The following is a 19796-nucleotide window of genomic DNA, read 5'->3' as shown; positions in this document are numbered from 1 at the left end:
GCAGCACTGGAAATCGGGGTCATTTGCGTCAATCCTGGTGCCGCCGGCGTCCGGGCAGGATGAGGCTCCTCTCGGCTGTCAGAGAAGTAAATATTCCCAGGTCCAAGCCCGCGCTGCAGCTTGATAAGGATGGACAGGACTTAGGGCAGAAATGAGGAAGGTGATGCCCATGAGAAAGCTTCTTTCAGTGTGTTTTTTGGTCAGGCTAAAAGGACAGGTTAGATACGGGAAAGCTGTTTCTGCGCTTTAAAATTGGTCTGTCCTTCCTGCAGCTGGGTGGGAGCACTGCGGGGGAATGGCCCCTGCAGCAGCAGGGACACAGACCGGCCAGCAAAAAGCAAGTTTTGAGTAAAAAAGTTTGCTTCTCTGCAGGGAGGGCTGGCGAGGGTGAGTGTGCTGGGGCGGCAGGTCCTGCCCGCGGGGCTGCGGCAGCTGGTGCTGCCAGGGGGAGCAGATACCAGAGCCGTGACTGCTCCAGGTGTGTGTTCGTTCTTGTCTTTCGGCAAAATCCTAAATATTAAAATGGCTTTTTTTTTCTGGCATAACCTGTAGGGTGGTGTTTTTTTCTCCAAGCTGCATTATTTTAGGGGTTTTTCCACTTGGCAGAACACAGCCCGGAGGGGAAGATTTAATCTCTGAAAGGGAAAGGCCTGGTGCCAAAACCCTGCACTCAGGGTCACCCAAGGGCAACTCCTGCAGGGTGCTGGGTCCTGGCACCCAGCCGTGCTGGGGACAGCAGTGACAGCAGTGACCGCACGGGTCTGCACCGCCCTGCACCCCGTGCTGCTGCTGCAGGGGGGGCAGGGAACCCCCTGTGCCCAGTGTGCCCATGCCAGACCCCTGTGTGATCTCCCCCTGCAATGCAAGCCCATGCCAGACCCCCACGCATTGCTGTGCCCACCCCAGATCCCTGTGTGTTGCCCCCAACACTTCAGACCCCTGCTTTTTGCTTCCCGTGCGTTGCCCCATCAATTCCAGAAGCATGTGCTGCACCCCATACCGTGCCTCGCCACCAGACCCCTGTGCAATACCCCCAGTCCAGATCTCTGCCTTTTGGCACTGTGCCTTTCCCCCTCAATAGACCCCCCTGCCTAGCTGCCCCACTCCAGACCCCTGTGTGCTGTTCCCGTGCCTTGCCCCCCTCAACCCCTCTATGCTGACACCCCCATTCCAAACCCCTGTGCTGCACACTAGGCCATGCGCCCCCACTCTGGACCCTTGTGTGATGCCCCCTGCTTCAGACCTCTGTGTTTTCCCCCCGTGCCTTACTCCCCCCCGACCCCTGTGCGATGCCCCCCCCTAGACCCTCTGCCTTGCCCCCCCACCTCCAGACCGGCGTGCTGCACCCCGTGCCTTGTCCCCACTGACTGCCCCACTCCAGACCCAGGTGGTGCCCCTCACGCCGTGGCCCCCAACAGACCCCTGTGCGACACCCCCCCGACTCCAGACCCCAGTGTGCTGCACCCCGGGTCTTTCCCCCCGCAGACACCCCCACTCCAGACCCCTGTGTGCTGCAACCCGTGCTGTGCCCCTCAACAGACCCCTGTGCAACACTCCCCCCAAATCCCTGTGTTTTGCCTCCGTGCCTTGCCACCCCACTCCAGACCCATGTGCAGCACCCCATACCGTACCCCCCCACCAGACCCCTGTGCAATACCCCCTGTTCAGATCTCTGCGTTTTGCCCCCGTGCCTCGCCCCCCTAAACCAGACCCCCGTGTTCCGCTCCAGCCCCGCCCCTCCCCGTTGGCCCCGCCCCGCCCGTTGGCCCCGCCCCTCCCCTTGGCTCCGCCCCGCCCTTGTTCCCGCCCCCGCAGCCATGTCGGCCGCAGCGCGCAGACGCCCGTTGGCCGGGGCCGAGGGGGGAGCCCCCGCGGGAGCCCCCGCGCCCGGCGATGCGGAGCGGGGCATGGCGGCGCCGGGGCTGTCGCTGTGCCTCAGGCTGCTGGCGGCGGCCTTCTACGGGCTCAGCTCCTTCCTCATCGTCGTCGTCAACAAGAGCGTGCTCACCACCTACGGGTACGGCCTGGGCGTCACCCCGCTGCCCGGGGGGGTTCTCCGCATCGCCGCCCCGCAGCGTGCACCCTGCCCTGGGGTGCAGTGTGCCAGCGGGGACCCCTCTGCGTGCCCCCCACCCCGTGCGTGTCCCCTCCGGACTGTGCATGCACCCCCCAACCCCCTGCAAGCCCCCCGGTCTGTGCATGCTCTCCGATCTGTGCATGTCCCCCCCAGTCTGTGCATGTGCTCCCCCACCTGTGCATGCCCCCCCCACCAGCAGCTGCCCTCCCTGCTCGCCCCATCCATTTTGTCACCCTGTGTGTGTGTCTCCCCCCAACTTTTGGGATCCCCTGGTGCTAGGCATCCCCCCATGAATGGGAGCCGAGTCCCTTGTGGGTGCCTCCGCCCCCATAGGGACGCCCCGTACGGCTGGGCAGTGCCCCCCGTGGTTATGGGCTCTGCAGCTTTGGGTGCTGGGGGGCCACTGCTGCCCCCCTCCCTATGCACACAATGTGGGGTGTGTGGCTGCTGGCCCCCCAGTGTGGGTGTCCCTGCTGATGTCTGCTCTCTGCCCGCAGGTTCCCCTCCTCGCTGTGCGTGGGGCTGGGCCAGGTGAGTGGGGTTTCCCCTATCCCACATGACGCCCCATGGATTGGGGGGCAGTGGGGCTGACCCCCCTGCTCTCTTGCAGATGCTGGCAACTGTTGCGGTGCTCTGGGCGGGCAAGGCGCTGCGGGTGGTCAAGTTCCCCGACTTCGACAGGCACGTTCCCCGGCGGGTAAGACCCTCCCTGGGCACCGAGCTCCCTCCCCAGGCACTGAGCCCCCTCCCCAGGCTGGGGGTGGGCTCTGCCCCAGCCCCTCGCCCACAGTGGGTACCACAGGGGACTTTTTGGCAGCAGATGCTCATACTGACTGCCGCGGGAGCCTGCGGCCAAGGACCCGCTCCGTGCATGTGTGAACACTTCCATCGTGGGGTGGAAATAATGTTTGTGTATATTTATAAAATGGGGGTGCTGCTGGGGGGGCTCCCTGGTTTGCACTGGCCGCTCACACTGTGTGTTATCCCTCCTCTAACTTCCTAGACATTTCCTCTACCTCTTCTGTACTTCGGGAACCAGATCACAGGACTGTTCAGCACAAAGAAACTGAAGTGAGGATGGCGTTTCTCTATGGGGGGTGGACAGCGGGGTCCCTGGGGGGTCTGTTGTTGGTGGGGAGCTGCTGCTGGGCTCCGCAGGGCTGTGGTGAGCGGAGCAGCAGCCGCTCGGGGCGACGCGTTTCCTTCTCTGCCCACGCTAAAATGAGCCACGTGCACATTTGCAAACGATGGGGAGGGAGGGACGCAGGTCTGGCTGTCACCCAGCATGGGTGAGGGCTGGGGCTGTCCCTGGGGTCCCCCACCCTGACGGGCGCTGCTGTAAGTGGTAGTTGTTGGGGTGTGAGAGTGATGGAGTTTCCATAGGGAAGCCGGGCCGGGGGCTCCGTTCTCTGGAGCCCTGGTCTCGGGGTGGTGCTCCGTGGGCAATGATGCTCCGTGGGCGGCCACAGAGCCGCGTTTTGGCAGCGGGGCTGGGGGAGAAGCCTGTTCACCCCGCTGCCCCTTCCTCTCACAGCCTGCCGATGTTCACTGTCCTGCGGAGGTTTTCCATCCTGTTTACAATGTTTGCCGAAGGATTCTTACTCAAGTGAGTCTCCCCAGCCCCTCCTCTGCCGGGCTCTCGGTGGCGGGTGCCGGTTAGAATTAGGAAAGTCTGGCGGTGCCGGGGTGCCGTGCAGTGTGTCAGTGAGTCTGTGTGTGCTGGAGATCCGGGTGGTCAGGGGTTTTGGCTCTGAGCTGGATTTTGGTGCTGGGCTGGTAACCCCTGGTGCCAGGCGGGACCCTTCTCTGCAACAGGCAGAGTTGTAGCTCTGCATAAACTTGCACCCCATCAGTGCCAAGTTGTTTGTTGGTTTTTTTAAAATTACAGAGATAATTATCTAAAACTGTCATGCTTTCACTTGCCTCTTTTGCATGGGTTGGTTTCTCGGGCCTTTTTCCCCCATTCCGCGTGTGCTGGAAGAAAATGTTCTCCCTGCTGTTCCCCACAGCGCCCGGTGGAGACTGACGGGTGGGTGACAGCAGTGTCCTCTTGCCTCTCTTTTTCAGGAAGAAGTTTTCCTGGAGTGTTCAGATGACAGTATTTGCCATGATCATTGGGGCGTTCGTAGCTGCCAGGTGAGCTCCGGGTCCCCATCCCCTCTCCTGTCACCGCAGCGTCCCCGCGGGACCAGCCAGTGCAGCTGAGGCCAGTAAAGTACCGTGCTGTGTCCTGAGAAGAGACAAAGCAAACACCGCCTTTTATACCCTCAGACATGCTCTCTAGTAGGAAAGAATGTTTTACTGACCCATGATTAACTTTTTCTGACAACTTGCTGGCTAAACAGCAGGTGGAAGGAATCTTGCAAGTGCTACACTCTGCGCAGCTTAAAACTTTAAATGCTTTTTTTTTCCCCTTTCCCAGTGCTGACTTGGCATTCGACCTGGAAGGATATATTTTTATCCTTATTAACGATGCCTTAACAGCTGCAAACGGTGCCTATGTGAAACAGAAGCTGGATTCCAAGGTAAGGCTGAGCTTTGGCTTTGCAGCGTTGCGCTTGGTTTGGGGGTAGCTTGGACCTGGGGGGGTTTGCTCGGTGCTACCCTGTCCCTCTCCCAAAATCCTCTGTCCGGAGGGTTTGGCAACACGCCTGTGCTGTTCTCAGTGCCAGCGTTGCCAAACAGCAGCGGCTGGAGCCGTGTCCCTGTGCCGGTTGCAACAAATAAATGCAACAGCAAATAAATGGCATTTTGATTGATGGTGGCCATAAAGCTCGTTGCCAGCTCATTACTTGAGTCTGGTTTATGTATATAGGTAGATATACACACAAATGTATTACTATATATTTAGAATATATATACAATTATAAATATGTATTTATATATATATTAAAAAACCTGTCCAGCTCTTCCATCTCAGAATCCCACATGGGTTTAGCTGACAAGACCCAGCCTTCAGTAGCAAAATGAATAAGGTTTTATGTTCCTGTTTGGAACCAACTTGAGTACGCACAGATGTTCCTTATTTCTAGGAGCTGGGAAAATACGGTCTGCTCTATTACAATGCGCTGTTTATGATCCTGCCCACCCTGACCATTGCCTACTTCACCGGAGATGCGCAGAAGGTGGGATTCCTGCCCCCAAAAGCCAAATCTTTATTGGTACAATGATTGGGCAAAACGGGTTGCTTAGGGAAACAATTTACTGTTTGTTAAGATGCATTTTTCTGTAGTTTGGCCATCTTATGTAAAATAGGAAATACTCAAAATGTGAAGCTGCAAAGTAGTTCAGTTATCCCCAGTTTGCAAATACAAACCACTCAGATCTGAGGGAGGAGGTTGGGGCACAGTGTGGGGCGAGGGCAGGTTTTGGGGTACACAGGGAAGCCACGTAAGCAAGAAAGTGACTGTAAGTCTTACGTTGGACTTGACATCCTCAGAGTTGCTCCATTCAAGCGTTTCTGTAATGCTTAAGCAATGGGGAAGCCCGAGAGCAGTAATTGAAACCAAATATTACTTAAAACAAAGAAGCTGAGTATTTTTAAAGTAAACAGGTCTGGAGGTCAGTTTGCTTGCGCTGCCCCATCAGGGCACGATCTGATTTACTGGTGGTTCTGTATACTTGAAATTTCTATTGTTTTATTATTGTTATTTTATTATTATTACACTCACTTATGTGCAGTTCCATATTTAATTGGGTCTTCTGAGCTCACTTTTCATGCCTGCACGGACAGGCATCCCTGTCCATGGGCAGGGAAGGCAAATGCTGGACGTGATGCCCCCCAGACCCCGGTGGGTGACACCCCTGTCCCCCCCAGCCCTGCCAGGGACAGCCCGCTGGCTTTTTGCTCATTAGGAGCTTAATGCCCTGCTGACAAGCTAAGCTAATGAGCTGTGATTAGCGAGGAGAGGTGGTTGCAGAGGGTGAGGGAAGCTCAGACCCTGCCCTTCATAAAGGGTGGCTCGGTGGGATATATGAAGGATAAAGTGCTTATTTATAAGCAGGAGCTGGCACACGGGGAGCAAAATGTTGCTCTGTGCTGCACTGTGCAGCCTCTGTTCAGCCTGGAGAGAAACTGCCTTTTTTTTTTCCCTTGAATAAACTTCTTTTTCCCTGTCGGCGCTCCTGGCAGGCGCGGATGGACAAAGACGGGCTCTGTGGGGGCTCTATGGGGGCTCTGCCAGGAACCTCCACGTGTGCAGCCTGGAGAAAAACCCTCTTGTGCAGGACGTGCAGCCGAACGTGTCCCGCACGAGGACGGGGGTGCACAGGGAAACCTCCCACCGCGCTCATGCACGTGGCGGTGGTAAAGCGTGTAGTTCATTAAGCGTCAAAGGTAACGATGCCTTGTGGATGAGCAGGGACATCTTCACCAGCTCAGGTTGCTCAGAGCCCCGTCCAGCCTGGCCTGGGATGTCTCCAGGGATGGTTCATCCACCACCTCTCTGGGCAACCTGGGACAGGCTCTCACCACCCTCAGGGGTGACAATTTCTTCTTAAATCCAGTATAAATCTCCCTCCTCTAGATTAAAGCCATCACCCCTTGTCCTCTTGCAACAGTCCCTGCTAAAATGTCTGTCCCCAGGGGTTGTTCGTCCCCAGGGGTTGTTCGTCGCCAGGACTTTCCGATTCTCCTTGTTTTGCTGCAGGAGGTTCCTCCTGTCCCCACCCTGACCTGTGTCCCCGGCCTGGCCGGCAACACCAGCCCCTGGTCCACCTCCCTGTGTCCCCCCACAAACCAGCTCCTGCTGCTGGAGCTTTGGCCTCGGGGGTGTCCCCAGAGCAAACCTGGGGCTTGGCTGCATGGAGCGTAACTTCAAATAAATAAAATAGTAAGTAATTTTAATAAATAAAACTAAAAAATCAAACCCAAACCAAACAATTAAAAAACAAAAAGGTACCAATGCCCCCCCCAAAAAAAATAAAAACCAAACAATTAAAAAAAGCCCTACCGTGAAGTTCAGACTTTCTTTAGCCATTTTGTTATGTTAAATTCCCTTGGGATGCTCTGTCTTAGTGTTGCAGTTGGCTTGGCTAATCGTGGTGCCTGTCAGGGGCTTTTCTGAGCTTCCACCCAGAATTTGCTAAATATATATGTGAATTTTCTACCAGGATGCACAAAAGGTGGGTGACAGCAGCTGCTCTCGAGAGGGTGATTTTGGGGCTGGAAATGCCGTTTCCTGGTTCCTCCTGCTTGTACAGCTGTTATTTGGTGCTATTTCCAGGCGGGGTGGGAGGTGATGCTGCCGTGGGCAGCCCCGGGATTTCACACTGGGCTGTGTTTGGTTTTATTTTGGCTTTTCCCGATGTGCTGTGAAAGCCACTGTCAGGGGTTTGTTTCTCACCTTGCTGTGAATGATTGTATTTTCTCCTCTAAGTGTCGGTGTTGGGCAAGTTCCTTTTCCCCGTGTTTCCCATAGCAGAGACTCAGGCATGGATTCCAGAAATTCCTCTAAAATAAATAGTTTATTCACAAGGTGCGGTGTCGAGCAGCTCAGGCCGCTGCCTCTTGAAGAGGGACCACCAGCAGGGAAAAAATTGGGCAACTCTACCTCCACAATCAAGTCCCAACCCCCTGCGCATCACTCTGGGCTGACTACAAAATTAAAGTCTGGGATTCCCCCATTCTCCATTGGATCTCTTCATTTTTAGCAATTAAAGCTCTGACCTTCAGTTGCTGGTTTGCACCTGCAGCTGGAGAAAAGTAAGTTTTGGGTAATATCCAAAACATTATTCTGTTAGAATTTTACCCAGGGAGTTTCTAACCAAGTTCTACAAGAAGCAGGATATTCAGTAATTGAGGCAGCTGAGGTGGTTTATTCCCTGACGTAGGGTGTTTCTTGCAGGCGATGGAGTACCCGGGCTGGGCGGACACGCTGTTCATCGCACAGTTCATGCTCACATGTGTCATGGGGTGAGTGTTTACACCATGTGGGTGCTGCTGGGGGGTCCTGCAGGAACGTGGTCTGGTGGTCTGAGCTCTTCTGGCTTAAAAAAAAATACATATATATGCATATAAATCTTTGGCCCTGATAGAGACACCATTTCTGAGAGCTGTGGCAGGTGCACATTGCACATTATTTCCTACCCTGCTTCAGTGCAGGTTTAGCCAAAAAAAAGCAGTGATACAAGTACAGCTCTGGAAAAAGGGCGGGAGAGATGCAGAGATGAGCAACGATGCCCAAAGCGTGTCCTGGCACCTCATGTTGACTCTTAGGATCACAGAATGGTTTGGGTTGACGGGACCTTCCCAGCCCCCCCAGTGCCACCCCTGCCATGAGCAGGGACATCTTCACCAGCTCAGGTTGCTCAGAGCCCCGTCCAGCCTGGCCTGGGATGTCTCCAGGGATGGTTCATCCACCACCTCTCTGGTCAACCTGGGACAGGCTCTCACCACCCTCAGGGACAACAATTTCTTATATCCAGTCTAAATCTCCCCTCTTTTAGTTTGGAACCATCACCCCTTGTCCTGTCACAACAGGACCTGCTCAAAAGTCTGTCCCCATCTTCCTTACAAGCCGCCTGTTCCTCCCGCAGGTTTATTTTGATGTACTCCACGGTTCTTTGCACTCAGTATAATTCTGCTCTTACAACTACAATAGTTGGTTGCATTAAGGTAAGAGATTTGTCTGCTCGGCAGCAGCGCGGGGGGCAGGACGGAGGCTCTGGGGCTTCTGCTGTGTTCTTTACAGCTGCAAAGGGGTTGTTATTTTTATTAATTATTTTGTTTGCTGCTGTCTGGAGCAGAGAGATGCTGTGTGTGTGTTTACAGAGCGAGCAGCCGTGCGTAGCGCTGGCTGCGCTCAGTGCATTCAGCTTCCCTGGGGCTAGTGACGCAGGAAACACCCAGAACCAGCCGCCATCCCCTGGGTCACCTCGGCCCAGTTATTCTGGGCTTAGTGCTAGTCTCGAGATTAGGGCGAGTATTGCAGCCTCTGCTCAGGAGCATTTCTCAGCAGCTCTGAAATGGCCCATTTTAAATGCACTATTATCAGCACTTTCCTATTTCACGCTGTCTGCATCCACGGTGCTTTAATGCACAGAACATATGCTTGGCTTGGGCTGTATAGAAACTTAAGTTCTTTTTCCATTGCAGAATATTTTAATAACCTATATTGGGATGTTTTTTGGAGGAGACTATATTTTTACATGGACGAACTTCATTGGTCTGAATATCAGGTGAGAACCGTTATTACTCACGATTTGCAAGTGAAAATGGCCACGGAACTGAGCTGGTTTGACTGGCTCCTGTCAGCACCGCTCGGTCCCTGCAGGTTGTTTTCGAGCCAGGAGATGAACACTCAGATTTTAGCAGTGAATTTAAGTTGTTCTCAGAGTTGTGTATCTGAGTTGTTTAATTAAGGTAGCAAAATAAATATATTGGGGTTTGCTTCAGCTGGTAATTTAGCACAGCTTTGGGAAAAGTCTCTTTTCTGCTCTGGGGTGTTTCTGTATGGTGGGAAGTTTCCCAGTTCCCCCCCACCATTCCGTTCCTTTGGTGCTGGAGCAGTGATGGGCTCAGGACTCAGGCTAGCAAGTGTTTGGGTAGAAATTAAACAAAATACCCGATCTGAGGAGGAAAACAGATCTTTTCTTGCAAATTGATGCTTGGAGCAGATCCTCACCCATTGACCTACCCATGTTTTTGACTTTTTTCTTTGGCAACTGGGGTTTGTGTGGCTCGGGGGCAGTTTATTGGTTATATGAACTGGTGGTTTTTTATATGATGCTGGTGTGAAGGGCGGCGTGTCCCTGGGGTCACCGGTGGCAGGTTGGTGTTGTGCGGGGGTGACGTGTCCCTCCCGTCCCTGTTCCGCAGTATTGCTGGAAGCCTGGTGTATTCCTACATCACCTTCACGGAGGAGCAGATGAGCAAGCAGTCCGAAGCCGGCCTCAAAATGGATATTAAAGGAAAGAGCTCGGTGTGACCAGGGAAGTGGTTTTATTTTTTGGAAACGCCAAATCACGGCTGGAATGCGGGAAGGAATCGGGGCGCCTGCCACGGAGTGACGGCGACGCTCTTAATTTGCACAATCTAGATTGCTGCCTTTACGAATCATCGGGAAGATAGCTGGCTGTGTAGCAAGGAGTATGTCTAATTAAGTCTGATCGTGAGGAATTAATGGGTTTCTAATCACGCTGCGATCTGGCAGCGGAGACTGGCACAAGTGACGTGCATGTTGGAGCGGTGCGGGACAGCGTGAGCCCCTGGGCCAGGCCACCAGTGTCCTGGGCTGCGTCTCCTCGGGGTTCACCACCTGGATGGATGTGGGGACAAACGCTGGGCATGGATCTGCCCCCGGGGCAGGGACCCATCCCCAGGGCGCAGGGACCCCCTGTCCCTGTTGCAGCGGGGTCAGCACTGGTGTTGCCACCATGCTGGATGCTCAGAGCTCTCTGAAGCACATCTGTTGCCTTTTTTGGTTTGGTTTTGTTGTATTAACCCACTTTTCGTGCTGGGTTTGCCCTCCAAGAGCCCCGCAAACATCCTCCTCTGCCCGAGGTCCCTGTTACTCACGGACATCCCCACTGGGCAGGTTTCCCCCACCACTTGTGAGCTTGGCAGCCCCCTGGTCTAAATCAGGGACGCTTTGTATCCAGCGTGTCCCCTGCCCAGCCCCGTCCCGCAGCCCGTTTGATGTCCCCACTCAGCTTCGGTCTGTGACCCGTTAGAAAAACAAATGGGATTTTTATTATGTCAGCCAGTGTTAACTGATTTTTTTAATATTGTTTTTTAGCACTTCTTTCTAGGTCTCTCCTTGGATTTTCTTTTGGTTTAAGAAAAATTGTTTGTAACTTTGATTAAAAAAGATAAATAATTGGTAAAACTCTATTTATGAGGTTTTTTAATATACTTTCCTTTGGTAACCAGGCAAAGAGCTTCCAGAGGCTGGTTTGTTTCTGGAAAATATTTGCTAAAAAATGTAACTAACTGCTGTTTGGCGAAGCAGCGTTGATGGGAATGCTTAACATGGATGTTTTTTATAGGCGATGAGGAATCCTGTGAGTGCTGCAAAAATCCCATCCCTGGGATTCGTTCTGGCCAGAGCTGGGATAAAATTCCCCCTTTTTAAATTCTCTTTATTGCTTCCTCAGTTTCAGTAAAACTGGGGATTTGCAACCAGCTGCTTATTTTTTGTAGGGAAAGATGAGAACTATTAATTAAGCCCCAGAGGTGCTCGCACATGCGTTACTGGTCCTGCACTGGTTCCCAGTAGCCGGGCGGTACTGGGGCCACCAGTCCCAGCATGTGCGCTCACTGGTTTTTACTGGACCAAAGCCCCTCCGGCCCCTGCGTTGTCTCACTTAATGTTTGCAAATCACTTTTTTGCCACGTTATTTGCCTGTAACTTGGCTGCACTGAGGCGTTTCTAGTCAGGATGTTGATTCTGTTGCATTTTTATTTTTGAATCTACTGGTTAGATTTATTGTCCGAGGGGTAAAATATTTGTAAAGCTTCTTATTTTAAGCGGGCACAGTTGGGTGCCGGGGTCCGGATGGTATTGTAGACATTGGGAAAGCCACCAGAGTTCCTACAACAGTATTTTCTATGCTATTAATCAACTAAAAAGTTTTCTATATAGAATCTATTTACAAAGAAAGAAGACCATTTTAGTGATTTAAAAGGTAACTTTTTTATTTGAATGTATGGCAGGCTTTATATGTCAGTGATGATTGATAGCAAAAAAAGAAAAAGAAAGATTTTTATGTGCCTATGTATTTTTGTACCGGCTTCAAATAAACCGATGTCCTTCCCTCCTCCTCGCAGCTGTTTTTGTCTCCCCAGAACTGACTCTGTGTGGCCTCAGGGAGAAGGGGAGTGAAAGAAATGGTTCAAATTTTCATCAGAAAAAGGTATTTTGTGTATTAGAAGCGGGGTGGTCAGTAGGTCAGAGCGGTTCTCCTGCCCCTCTACTCTGCCCTGGTGAGACCAAATCTGGAATATTGTGTTCAGTTGTGGCCCCTCAGTTCCAGAAGGACAGGGAACTGCTGGAGAGAGTCCAGCGCAGGACAACAAAGATGATGGAGGGAGTGGAGCATCTCCCGTGTGAGGAAAGGATGAGGGAGCTGGGGCTCTTGAGCTTGGAGAAGAGGAGACTGAGGGGTGACCTTGTTAATGTTTTTAAATATATAAAGGGTGAGCGTCATGAGGATGGAGCCAGGCTCTTCTCGGTGACAACCAATGGTAGGACAAGGGGTAATGGGTCCAAACTGGAACACAAGAGGTTCCACTTAAATTTGAGAAGAAACTTCTTCTCAGTGAGGGTGACAGAGCCTGGAACAGGCTGCCCAGGGGGGTTGTGGAGTCTCCTTCTCTGGAGACATTCAAACCCGCCTGGACACATTCCTGTGTGACCTCATCTGGGTGTTCCTGCTCCATGGGGGGATTGGTCTGGATGAGCTTTCCAGGTCCCTTCCAACCCCTGACATTCTGTGGTTCTGTATTGGCAAGTCCCTGTCATGGTGGGATTGGGCAGTCGTGTCCTCCCTGAGCAGAAATCCTCTGGTTTGATTAAAAAACAACCTCAGGAATTGGTGATGCAGACAGTATGTTTAAAAAAAAAATACTTTAATAAGCTTTTTCAGAGTTGCAGACAGGGAGCGGGGATAAAGAGAAGGGAATTACTAACAGTGCAAAATTACTATGTGTGGAAAAGGGTATAAAACTCATTTTAAATTTTGTGTGTGGGTGGTGGTTTGGTGATTTTTTAAAAAATATCCTGTTTAATCCTTTATAAAACCCCAAAAAGGTTTCGATTCTCCAGGACACCGGTCACGATAGCACTTGAAAAACACGCCAAGTGTCACATGCGAGTCGTGATTGATCTTTTCAGCGCGGTTTGGAACCAGGTCCCACCGCACCAAACGCTTTGGAAATGAAATCCAAGTTACTCTCTTTCTAGAATCTTTAAATAGCTTTAGTAGTGCAATGACTTATCAAGTTCTAGTGGCAGCATGTTGAAGAACACAAACAAAGTATTGTATAAAACACCAGCATAAAACAAAATGTAAATTATAATTAAATATTCTTAAAAGTCTAGCTGAGCATTACAGAGTTGTTGATTATGGAATGTCAGGTCTCTTCTACATATCACCAAAAAAAAAGAAGGTAAGATTAAAAAAAAACCAAAACAACAAAGCAACATTCCTGAAAAATATACACAGTGCTGTATTTCACACAGAAGCCTGAGACAATTTACTTATAAACTTTCCTATAAGTTTTTGGAAGTATTTCCAACTTGCAAACAAAAAAAGAGCATAAAAATAAAACAGAAAATAGGAGTGAAGTTGAGAAGACTCTTTGAAGCCCCATCTGAAACTGTCTCAAGAGCATCTTTGAGTTGAGGCTGTGAGACTATGGGTTTGTTAATAAACCAGACTGAAAAATTAACAGCAATGTCTTACTAAAGCCATCAGTTAATTGATTAACGCTAACGAACCTCAGCGCTGGGTCTCTGCAGGCGATGGATGGTGACTCGAGGCCGGTGACACCTCCTGCGTGGGACGGACGATTTACCACATTCCTGGGACCAGCAGGTTCATTCACTCCAGTAACGTCGGATCCGCAGGGTTTGGCTCATTAATGACCATAATTAAGTCCAAGTTACATGTATTTGGAGAAGACAACAACATGAACGAACCCCTTAGTGGTTGGGGTTTTTGAGGCTGATACACCAGTTTCAAACCATAGGACCGTACATTTAAAACTGGAATCGTAAAGACTCATATACTTTAAGTAAAAAATAACACATTAAAAATTAACAGCACACCTGCAAGCCACAGGAGGAGGAGATAAGATTATCAATTATACAAATGAACAATTTTTCCTATTTTTAATATGGTAGCTGTGGCTTTAAAAAAAAAATAAATTAAAAAAAAACCCCAAATACTGATATTAAAAACAAAAAATAATCTTTGTTTCATAGTTGCAAATGCTACTTCAACAGCTTTCAAATGGTGCCAGCGGGACAGTGAGCATCACCCCCTTCACACATTGAGAAAGAATAGTTGTTTCTCTCACTTCAAATAGGGATCTGTACCTCTTGTCACGCTAATGCCTGTGTGGATCTATATATGTCGATGTATTTACGTGTCTGTGCTGGACCAAGTGTGCGTGTGATGGTTCCGAAATCCCCACCCGGCGCAGATCCGCCTGTTTTCCCAAATTCAGGCTCAGGCAGTGAAATGCAGATGGTGACGGATGGACCAGAAAAATAAATCCAAGGCTAATCTAACAAACACCTGATCATGGTGAATAAGGTTTAGTAAACTCCAGCGTTTGGCTGAGGTAAAATTTATCTGAGCTCAAAATAAAATGAGAAAAAGGTGTAATAAAAGCAAGAAAATTTGTGCAATGCAAGCATCGTGCTTAACAAATTTTGAGCATCATTATTTGCCATGAAACAAAAGAAAAAAAAAGTTTTTAAAAATCAAATGACTTCTAACCATTCTTGATGTTGTTTTCTGAGAAAATAACATGTTGGTGACTAAAAAGCATTTTTTTTTTAAGTCAATTGGTTTGGGGTTTTCTTTTTTTCTTCTTTTTTTCTAGAAAAGACTTCAGCAAAATAAAATGAAGCTGACATCGTTAGACTCCGGATATCAATTCTCTCATAAAAGTTTACCAACTGTACAAGTTAAGAAAATTATACAAGCTTTTGTTTTAAGAAAGGACAGTTCAATCAAGACATAAGTACTGTAAAAATCTTTCAAAGGCTACAAAGAAATCTGGAAAAATACAGAATGTATTTCTTTAGCCCAGATAAAGAATATGGAAAGACATCATTGATGTCAACAATTTTACATATACAAACCTGACCTGGTTTATTTATTTACCTTTTAAAACTTCTATATATAAAAATAGTTGTGCTCATAACTTTCAGGATTCATGAGGGTTCCTTAGCGCTGGGTGACACTTTCCTCTCGCCAGCATGAGTGGAAGTCTGGATGCGTCTCTTGGCATTTGTATTTCATTTTAACCTCCTGCAACATTTGAACCAGCCCCTTGCTTCAAATAGGATGGGTTTGTTCACTTGTACAATATTTAAATAGTGCATTACACACAGAAGTTTCTTTAAGGTACTAGGCTGGGAGTATTTTTGCAGAAACTCACTGATTTGTTTCTCAAATATTTCTAAGAGCCTTGGAGTTGCCAGCTCTGAGAAAGAGAATATTCTCCTACTGCTTTTCAGCACTGAAAAACGACAAATAATCAGATCTTAAGAGTCAACTAGAAGGTATTCGAAAAAAAAATCTCAGCAGATCATTTTACGGAACTGGATTTTGTAAGGTAACCCATCAACCCTGAAAATTTCAGACACCCACAATTTACTCCAAGGAATAAAATCAGCTCCTGGTATTCAGTCATCCAAAGTTTCTAGTTCTTCGAGCTTCCCATGTGAGTTTGTTTCTTGGAAGAACTCTGAAGAACCCGGACTCTCTTTGCCATTGCTGTTAATTCTTCTTCTTTTTAGAGGTCTTTCGTTTTTTTCTTCAAAATCATTTTCATTTCTTGCTGCTGAATGAGCGAGTTTAGGGTCAATAGAAAGGTTTTCAGTTTCATACCCATTTGTATCCAGATCCGTGTGAGGTGTTTTCTTGCCGCTGGTGGGTCCGTTTACGTGCAATCCTTCCGTTTTCACTTCGTCTTTATTCGGTATCTCACCCGGCCCATTCGCGGACACTCCTGCAGCACAAAGACAGAAAAAGAGTAAGAACGAGAAAAGAAGCACAGGCAGGAACAGGACAATCTGTGACAGCTCAAAAAAGCCGCTGCTCTAAATATCCTGCACGGGACTCCTCACCAAGTCAGCATTACACATGTACACTAGCACAGGAAAGAGCAGATAAATCTCTTAGAATCTTGCTTTTAAATGTAATTAATCTTTATGTGACCACTGGCTAAATGCAAACATAGCTTTTTCAAAAAAAACCACTTCTAACTTAAAATTGCTAATGAAGAGAAGCTGCTAAATAAATGTATATTGTGATTAAGTTACAAAAGATGTATCCATCATTAACCAATTGCTATGATCGATGCTTTCTGGCCACCTGCAAAACCAGGAGATATTTCTCAAGTTTTAGATCCTTCTGCACAAGAGGGAGAGAGAAGATTGAGTAATACATGGTTTAGAAGCAGAGTGCTTAGTGTGTATTTAACTAATAACTAATAGATGTCTTGTAAGAAACTAAATTATAACATCATCAATTATTTCTTAGTATAGATATATTGTATGTCAAAATTTTCAAAAATTGTAATGCATATGTAGTAACTATGAATATAAGGAACGCAAGAGCATCCAGTCTTTGAAGCACTGATCGAGGATGATCCCCCGAGCTCCCCAGCACTGATAAAATAAAGAATGCCGCTTAACAGCATAATTGACTCTGCTGCTAAGTTTATTTCTTCGTTTCACTAACACCTTGGAAAGTATTTAACGCTAAACCAGGCTTGTTTTCAGAGGTGAGCCAGCCATGTGGTGCGGAGGAGCAGGGCAGGGACTCACCGTTGTGGTCCTCGCGCTCCGAGTGGCTGGTGCTGCTGTTGGAGGCGGTGGGCGGGGGGGACGGGGCTCTGCTGGAGGCTGCGCTCTCACTCTCGTCCAGCAGACGGTCCATGTAATCTCTAGACAACAGAAACGGCACATTCAGGATCAGTGTTACTCATATTTGCGCAAAAATATTCACCTCATGTACTGCAAGTGTGAGCAATGCACGGTTTGCAGCTTTTGAAATGCACAGATTTATCTTGCAAAGTTAACAACTTTGAGATCTCCTGTGCTAACTGCCCACATTTGGCCACAGCAACTACATATTTGTTGACCAATTTGTTGGCCAGTTTTATATAAATTCAGCGTGTGCTTCTGCCAAGTCCCATAAGATGATGTACAAGCAGAAGCTGTGATGTTGGGGACTGTGTTTCCAAAGTGATGCTCTCAGGCAGGTTCATACTAAGCTCGCACAATTTCCTGCGGCAGCCGTAACATACCATTAAGTAAAATAACTTCTGCACACATACAACCTCAAAAGGGGTAAAGTTAAAAGCAAATTAAAAACTTCAGAGTTTTCAATCCCATATCTGAAATCTATTACAGTCCTACAATTTAGGTCACTAACAGTAAATCTCTTGTGAAAGATTTAAACAACCAAAGCTGGTTGGTAAAACCCTTGGACGTGTGGTATTAGTCTGGATAAACTCCAGAAACAGCAGATCCTCACACATAATTATTCCAGAACTGATACTGCACCCTAAATTCCCACATCTAACTGCAAAATCATTCAAGAATAGATAAGACAATCTGAATGTCACACTGCAAGTTCCCTTGTGGTCCAACACACGGTTCTAAAACGTATAAAGAAACCATAATATTAAAAAGAAGGCTGAACAGAGAAGCCAGGAACAAACGAGAAGAAAAAATAATAGTGAAAAGAGTTGGAGAATGTCAGCAGAAGGAATGGGATACTAAAATCACAGCTTTGGAATGAAGGGCAGAAGAATATGTTGGCTCACTCGCTCAGATTTGAGAGAGGAAAACAAAGAGTTATGCACAGACATTTCCCTCTTTGCCTTGCAGAGACGTGAACGGGGAAAAGGAGCTAAAACCACCCAAAAAAGCCCTTGTATAGGGTCCCGTGTTAGCCAGAATTCTTGCTAAACAACACATTTCAAAACTATACCATAGCAGGTACCACAAATCCCATCTGAAACAAACAACTAATGCCTTTGTATGATATAAACCAGGTACTTAGAGTAAAACAAGCCCTTAAAAAAATATCCATGTATTTGCAGAAATGTTGCACTTGTGAAACATTTCAACAGAAAACAAACTAAATTAAATAGCTGTTCAATGCAAATTGTTGGCCCTATTTCAAATAGATGTATTTTGGAAATTAAGTTATATGCACTAGTGAGCTTTTCTTACACCTTGGCTGTTTTGCTGCTGCAAACTGGGACTACGGAATCCCTAGGCTGTCATTGCATTTCAGATTAGAGCAGTATAAAATAAAGCTTTAGATCCAACGTGTAAAATCACAGAAAAATAATGCACATCTTACGTTACACCAGGATGAAGACTGTATTTCTTCTTTCCAAATCGCGTCTGCTGCGCAAAGAAGTCGTAACGCTCCGATTTCTTCCACATGTAATAAAATGCTACACACTCACCAACTGACCGTGTCCGTACCTAGGAAAGAAGGGCCATGCAAATTTTGGTGAATTTAAATACATTTTTGGCAAGAGGATAATAATTTATTTACAATTACATTGCTTTAAAAATATGTGAGAACTACATTTAAATTCACTGTTTACCTTATTTGCCTGGATCACATGGAAATCCTTGCCATAGACTTTCAGTCCTTGTTCAAAGTTCCTACATTCTTCTTCTGTCCACACAGATAATTCTTCTATAGCAAGGAAATGCAATAAAGAAAACACTTTAAAAAAAGCCTATGGCCAGCAAAAGAAAACTTAAGTGACAGAAAACATATGTGGTATTGCAGTTTCTTGCACTGTCTGTTGCCTAAATGAGAATCACCTCTAGAAATTTCACTTACCGGTACAAAAATGAAAATTCACCCTTCTAGTAAAGTAGGTGGGAAATGTGGCTGTGGAGAAGGAATGAGGAATGAGAACTTTACTGCTGGCAAGAGTCAGCAACAACAGGCTGCTCATTCCAGTCAGGTAGAATAAAAACCTCTCACTAGTGGGTGGGAAATCTTGGCCCCACAGAAACCAGAATAAACCCCTAATAACTTTCAGCCACACTTCTAAGAACTTAATATAATTTGGCCTTATTGATTCTTAAGGTCACAAATAAATAAGGTTTAAAATAGTGGGAGGACAAACTAATCTTCTCAGTTTGATCATTCCTGTCTTGTGATTTGCACAGTAAGCTCTGGAGAAGCCCCAGGTTTGAAAGGAGAAGCAACAGATCGATGTGCAAGGAAAATAACTTGTGCCTTCTCTTCGTTTCTTGTTCCCTTGAGTATAAAGATCAATACCAAAGCAGGAAATGCTGAAAGCTCCGAAAGAATCTTTAAAACCAGGGTCGCCTTAGTTATACTTTGTTAAGGAAAAAGTTTTGATGTTTGTTCTCCTTTATTTAGAACTGTGAATTATTTCATTTTATATTTCATGGTTGTTCCATTAACTTGGATGACTGGAAAGTTCTATTAAGGCCAAAGAACAAAATGCCCAAGGTGCTAAGAAGTAATTTCAATTTTTTTCTTATTAAAGTCACAGATATAAGTATCAAGCTCTACTGATGGGACGTTAATTTACGTGCCCTCTTTGAGCGTGAACCTTTTGGTCCTACATCTGCTAATTCCATTCTTTCAGAACAAGAACAGATTCATTTAAACAGGCACTGATATCTATGGCTCACACACGGTCAGCTCAGTCTGCTGACAGCAAAACCTGTGGAACAAATCCAATCAGAGCTCGACAATATAAATTGAACTTTGAGGGTGTGCTCACCTCTGGCTGCTTTTACATTAAATCTCAACCTTCGTAATGATTCTTCAGTATCAAAATTGCACTTCACTAGTTCATACAATGCCTGGAAAGATAAGAAGACATTTAATATGCTGGATACCACTCAATTTATGTTGTGCCACAGAAGCATACTTAGTAAAACACTAATATCTATTAAGAAAAGATTAAAAACAAGCTCTTTAAATGAATGCAATATAATTAAGACAGTACAAATACATGATTCCT

The 19796-nt window shown here is 47.5% G+C and overlaps 2 protein-coding genes across 4 annotated transcripts in view; one reads left to right on the top strand and one right to left on the bottom strand.

Moving 5' to 3' along the window:
* Positions 1-1817: 1817 nt before the first annotated feature.
* Positions 1818-12268, top strand: SLC35D1 (solute carrier family 35 member D1; the record flags this gene model as incomplete). Its single annotated transcript, XM_080349287.1, has 12 exons — positions 1818-2017; positions 2575-2608; positions 2688-2774; positions 3081-3148; positions 3612-3683; positions 4145-4213; positions 4500-4602; positions 5110-5202; positions 7924-7991; positions 8615-8693; positions 9174-9256; positions 9897-12268. The coding sequence occupies 12 exons, from the start codon at positions 1818-1820 to the stop codon at positions 10003-10005; spliced, it is 1065 nt and encodes a 354-aa protein (XP_080205413.1). The 3' UTR covers positions 10006-12268.
* A 358-nt stretch (positions 12269-12626) lies between these two features.
* Positions 12627-19796, bottom strand: part of MIER1 (MIER1 transcriptional regulator) — a 32770-nt gene continuing 25600 nt past the window's right edge. For 2 of the 3 annotated variants that reach the window (XM_080349286.1, XM_080349285.1), the window contains exons 9-13: positions 19554-19635; positions 18387-18481; positions 18134-18261; positions 16585-16703; positions 12627-15764 (exon numbers count right to left, since the gene is read on the bottom strand). In XM_080349286.1, coding sequence (XP_080205412.1) covers positions 15439-15764; positions 16585-16703; positions 18134-18261; positions 18387-18481; positions 19554-19635 — 750 coding nt within the window. In that variant the 3' untranslated portion in view covers positions 12627-15438. The remainder of the gene's footprint in view (positions 15765-16584; positions 16704-18133; positions 18262-18386; positions 18482-19553; positions 19636-19796) is intronic. The other variant, XR_013922457.1, reaches the window with a different exon arrangement.

The sequence above is a fragment of the Nesoenas mayeri genome, assembly GCF_963082525.1.
Source record: "Nesoenas mayeri genome assembly, chromosome: 8".
NCBI classification, from domain to species: domain Eukaryota; kingdom Metazoa; phylum Chordata; class Aves; order Columbiformes; family Columbidae; genus Nesoenas; species Nesoenas mayeri.
This window is presented reverse-complemented; position numbering and strand designations above follow the sequence as displayed.